This window comes from Triticum aestivum, chromosome 5A (assembly GCF_018294505.1).
Source record: "Triticum aestivum cultivar Chinese Spring chromosome 5A, IWGSC CS RefSeq v2.1, whole genome shotgun sequence".
Lineage (NCBI taxonomy): Eukaryota > Viridiplantae > Streptophyta > Magnoliopsida > Poales > Poaceae > Triticum > Triticum aestivum.
This window is the reverse complement of record NC_057806.1, coordinates 425,849,182-425,854,641: the sequence shown is the minus strand read 5'-3', so window position 1 is coordinate 425,854,641 and position 5,460 is coordinate 425,849,182. Positions and strand designations below refer to the sequence as shown.

Sequence of the window (5,460 nt, the reverse complement as noted above, 5' to 3'; positions counted from 1 at the left end):
CCCCTCTGGCCTATGACACTATTAATTTGCACTGTCCAACGACGAACTTTGATCCTTTTGTCCGGCGATGAACTATGATCTTTTGTATCGGATAAATTAGTCTGTTTGTTGCTATTAAACGTGTTCATCTATGTAGCGTTGATTTAGGGGTCGGATACGAGTGACACAGATGTGGGAGCAGCCAAATGAGGGGTGCAGTGCCTGATCACTACCTGCGGACGTATCCGGACACATCCGCATGAGGTTGAGGGGCCAGATTCAGTGTATCCGGCTGTAGACGGTCTAAGACGTCGAAGTAATAAAAGGTGAAAAGTGTCTTGCGAGCTCGGGCAGTCGTGATTCTGCTCTTGAAGGGTTCTACAGGTCAACAGCGCTGGACACTGCCGCAACGGTGCACTCAACAACACTGACAACCAAAGTCGCTGCCATGCTCGAGGATGGCTGGCTGGAGATGGGGCGCATTCCACGGCCGCATTGCCACTGCTTCCATTCGTTCCACATCGTGGTCATCGAGAGAGCTCCGGCAAGAGTGCCGGAGCCCGAACGTGGCGTTGATGACAATCCAAAGCCAAAAAATGAAAAAAATGGTCCGGACCTGAATCACATTTACCTTTCATGGCTTAACATGTACGCCGCTTTTCCAAATTTCCCTCTGATTTTGTTTGACAGTTGACATTCCAAAGATCTTGCAGTTCGCATTGGCGTGTCGTTTTCTGGCCCCTTTTGCAGATTCGATAATTTTGCTCGCGATGTCAAAATTCAGTCGCAGCTCTCACCATTCGATTTTACAAGATCAATCAAGTACTCGAGTTTATTCTCTAGTCAAATTTCACTAATGTCACACTGGGGTGAATTGTGCTATATAACTTTCGCTTTGTACCACGGGAGCTCACAAATCAACAACTGTTACTAGCAGTTCAGGAGGAAGAAATCTCAAGAGCGGCATCGAGGAGAAATGGGTCCATGATACGGTCGATGGATCTTCTCCTCATAACTCTTTGTCGACACCTCCACTGCTGGTGGGCTCATCAATGTCAGGCCATGTAGTAACCTCGGCGAACGAGAATTGGTCAGCGGCGCCCAAGAAAGATGCCACTCGCATCACACAACATTGCGACAGCATGCTTTCTCCCCCAACCGATTCCGGCAATGGAGGCACACAGCTTGGCAAGCATTCCGCCTTATCGTTGCTCGCTTTGAACAGCGAAAGCGTGGCTCGGCAGAAGATAAACCTGCAAGAAACAACCCAAATGAACTTACTACCAAGGTTTCGGTTGAGTTGTTGTTCCCCAGGACTGGAACTGGAGCGGGGAATAGTAGTATCACAGATTGACAAGCTAGGTAACCTGAGAAGCAGTCGCCTCAGGAGTGGATCGCCTAAAACTTCAACCCAGACAGGGTCAAGTGAAGACGAAGCAACCAAAGTCATAGCCCATTCATTCAATGACAAGGATAGTAGCTCCTCGGCTTTGTTATAATCCTACAGAAAAAAAGATCATATCAATTCTCAGACTGCAAAATGTAGTGCCTGGCAGAAATAAGAATTTCGTCACAAAATAAAAACACAAACCTTGTCAATAATGTCCAGCCCATTATTGCCGATCAGAAAGCAGAAAGCTTGCACTGGAGCTGTGAGGAACATAGTAAATTGACTACCACTCTGCCGAGTAGAGTCCCCACTGAATCCTACAGCGCAAGATCGGGAGCTTGGAGAAAGTAACATGGCAGCTGTCTCCCCTTTTTCAGCCCCATGAATTGACTGCAGTGCTTAAATACAACAATTAGCATTGACAAAATCACTGATGGAACAAAAAGGACTAGCATATCACATTATAATAATAAAAAGAAAAAAAGAAGCAGAATTTTTTACGGGCAAAAGGCAGGTGCTCTGCCTTTTCATTTAAGATTAGAGGGTAAGATTACAAACATGAGCGTCAAACAAAAAAGAAAGAGAACGAGGAAAGGAGGAAAGTGAATTGTAGAATAAGAAAATGCAGAAGGAACTTGATGTCAAACAAAAAAAATGCATCAGGAACTTTGTTCCACAATAAGAGCCAAGGGCAAAAGCCCTGTGAATATGAAAACAAGAACCATAGAATGCCATTTGGATAAGTATAAAATACATGTCTTGCCAGGATGCTGCGAAAAGCACCAAATCTGAACAGAACTTTAAAATGTTACTCCCTCCGATCCATATTAATTGTCGCTCACTTAGTAGAACTTTGTACTAAAGTAGTACTAAGTGAGTGACAATTAATATATATCGGAGGGAGTATTACAATATAAGCTTGTCTATGTGCATATGAGCGGGCCCAATAATAACCTCTGCTTTATCTCAAGGAAGCAATACAATATTCCGCATGAAGCATCCACCAATCATGGATACTCCACTTCCACTAAGAATATATATTAGGTATTCACTAGCCAGAATAATAGATATGGCAGCAAAAAAAAAAGAGTAAACAAACCTGCCTTAAATGCATAGCTGATGTTACTGTCAATCACCAGAAAGAGAGGTCTCCTTGTAAACGGGATCATATCACAAGGGTATATGCAGTTTGAGCCTAGATGTTAAACATGTATCAGAAACAATACACTTCTTTCGAAGAACACATATGCATACTTAAGTCTGTATAAAGGCAACTTCAAACAACCCTATGCCATCAAAATAGTTCTGCACCGCATTAGTGATATCGAACATATAATCGCATGAACTCAGCATTGTAAAACTAGTTATGTACTCCCTCCATTCCTAAATATTTGTCTTTTTAGAGATTTCAAATGGACTACCACATACGGATGTATATAGACATATTTTAGAGTGTAGATTCACTCATTTTGCTCCGTATGTAGTCACTTGTTGAAATATCTAGAAAGACAAATATTTAGGAACGGAGGGAGTACTGCATAGAGACATCAAACATAATCGAATGAACTCAGAAAAAAAAATACCTTCACCTTCACGGCAACCTAACCAAAGACATGGTTCTTTATCTTCCTTTGAAGTGACGGCCCTGGTATTAGATATGTCAAACTGACTAAAGCTGTTCACAACCCTCTCGCTTGTATCGGGACCAAGTCCAGAGGATCCCACCTCGCCTGAAAGAAATTATCATATTTGAACGCTAACTAGAATGACACCCTAACACACAGCTGATAACATTTTAGTTCTACAAGCCTAGGGCACCAACCTGCAGCCGAAAGGTATATCAACATCATAGTATTCAATGGGAGCTCCTCACATTTGGTGGCAAGGACCTGGATTTCAATTGTAAATGTTTTTTATCCAGGCAAATATTTCATTTAGGATAAAATGGTGCAAACATAGGAGTACATATAACTATATTTTCTTGTGAAGTGAAAGAAAAAAAGAATTTGGATGTTTGACCGTAAAAGGAGGGCGCGGATGAGAGGAGGCCCTAGAGGGCATGCACCAAACATTGCCATTCTATTCAACAGCAATCATCTCTCTATTGTATCATTTGCATAGCTTAGCACCCCAGGAATCAATAATACCATTATGCCTCAAATATATTTCGGGTTAGAATTCCTAACTGCTATGGGTGTAAAGGACTGTTGGTTATTATGGGCGGATAATGGAGAGGATGGTATTATCGATAATGGAACAAATCAACAAACAGAATCAGTTTAGTTGCATTATGTTCCCTCATCAAGTCATCATCATGCTTCCTCGTCATGTAATTCAGATAGTTAGTAGCATCGTGTACATATCTTGCAGAATTCCCTACTTTTTTCAGTTCTCCTACTAGCCCGTTTCTGATCATTCCAAGAAACATACACTGGCTGCCATTTACACATTACACTTCCACTTCCTAATTTGAAATGCATCTAGAAGAGCTTGGTCCACAGGTTTTCTCCTAGGACCAAACCAGTGCATTGAGTAACAATGAGCAGTGTGTATATTCAGGAAATCAAACATTGAGTTGACAAGATGCCAAATGAGAAACTGACCTTCAGGAAATGTGGCACCGAGGGGCGATAGAGAACTGTTTTCAGTGGGTTCGGGGGCAACGCAGCGTCTCTCAGATCTTTCAGGAGATTGGGGTGATTTTGCCCACTTTCATCATGGGCGCTGTAACCATTGTTTTGTGCAAAGGAGCCACATGGTTCCCATTCAAGACACTGAAGCATTCTGAATGTGTCTAGAGTGAGGTCGGTAAATTTGACCTGAAGGGAACACATAGAGACATGATGTTCCGCTAGTAAAAATTAAAGAGCGCACGATGCATCTGACTGCGAGAAACCGAGGAAGCATTACCTCGTTATGATAGTAGCTGCACAGGATGGCATCGCTTAAGAGCAGACCGCGCTTTTTGACTGTAGGTGGGATGGTCGGAAGAGTTTCCGGGGGAGGATCGAATGCATAGCTGTACCTGAGAGGTCTCTTGTTCATGAAGGGCGAGTCAGCCTTTAGAAACCTCGTGATTTCTTGCACGACATGCTTCCACTCCCTGTAATCAGCTTCCTGCAACATTTCATCTTCTTAATTCGAGCCAGTGAATGAAGAGCAAGGCAATTGCATCGGGATCGGGAAGCGAGGAGGGGGAAAAAAGGAGAAGAATTGAATTGGACCTGGAGGGTCTTCTTGGATTCGTCGAGGAGCGACCGGATTTGGCCGGCGAGGCGGGGCACAGTCTGCGCGCGGCGGGAGAGGATAAGCGCGACGAGGAGGAACCTGGCGAGGAAGCGCAGGTGCTTGGTGGAGGCCCCGAGGTGGTCGTCGAGGAAGTAGGCGCGGTCGAGGACGGCGTGGTAGAAGACGAAGGCCTCGGAGAGGAGGGCGGTGTCGGAGGCGCGCTGGTACTGGGAGTAGTAGAGGTGGGCGATGCGGGCGGCGATCTCGCCGACCTGCCAGCGGCGGAGGCCGGCGTCGAGGAGGCGGTGGCGGTGCTCCTGCTGCATGCGCCAAAGCTGGGTGTAGATGCGGAAGGCCTTGCCGTACTCCGCGGGCTCCTGGCGGCCGAAGAGGGGCAGGTCCCGCACCCGGGCGAACCGCCGGTCCGCCTTGTCCAGCAGCGACCAGAACTGCTCCGCCGGGCAGACGCCGCCGCCGCCGCCGCCTTGGGCCTGGCCTTGGCCTTGCTGCGGCGACGACGCCATGGTAGCTCCGCCGGATGCGTTTCGTTCCCCTCCCCCGGAGTTGCCTTGGACAGTTGTGCTGGAGACTGGAGTCATCGCCGTCTTCTTTCCTTTCTCCGTTCCGTTCTGTTCCGTTAGCTTGGAGCCCGGCCCAGGCCCAAACGCTGATATGGCCGACCTAGCGCACGTGAGACAACACTGTAAAACTTTGTATAAAAAAAACTACTCTAAAGTAGAGAAGAAAAGTCAGGGTTACTGTAGCAAACAGATCAATTTTTCAGAAAAAAACATTGTATGGATGAACTGTAGCAGGTACTCTACGGAGTTGCTGTTGATAGAAATAAATCTAAAATTAATTTT

General features: G+C 45.8%; 1 protein-coding gene across 2 annotated transcripts; it reads right to left on the bottom strand.

Moving 5' to 3' along the window:
- Positions 1-730: 730 nt before the first annotated feature.
- Positions 731-5,215, bottom strand: LOC123103752 (protein SCAI). 2 transcript variants are annotated; one of them, XM_044525428.1, is made up of 9 exons: positions 4,594-5,215; positions 4,280-4,486; positions 3,973-4,188; positions 3,192-3,258; positions 2,959-3,099; positions 2,473-2,564; positions 1,571-1,759; positions 1,347-1,480; positions 731-1,232 (listed from the first exon to the last, which is right to left on the bottom strand). In XM_044525428.1, the coding sequence occupies exons 1-9, from the start codon at positions 5,194-5,196 to the stop codon at positions 989-991; spliced, it is 1,893 nt and encodes a 630-aa protein (XP_044381363.1). In that variant the 5' UTR covers positions 5,197-5,215; the 3' UTR covers positions 731-988. The 2 variants fall into 2 exon arrangements, with proteins under 2 accessions (XP_044381363.1, XP_044381362.1); XM_044525427.1 differs by having other exon boundaries at positions 2,953-3,099; positions 4,594-5,211.
- Positions 5,216-5,460: the final 245 nt, after the last annotated feature.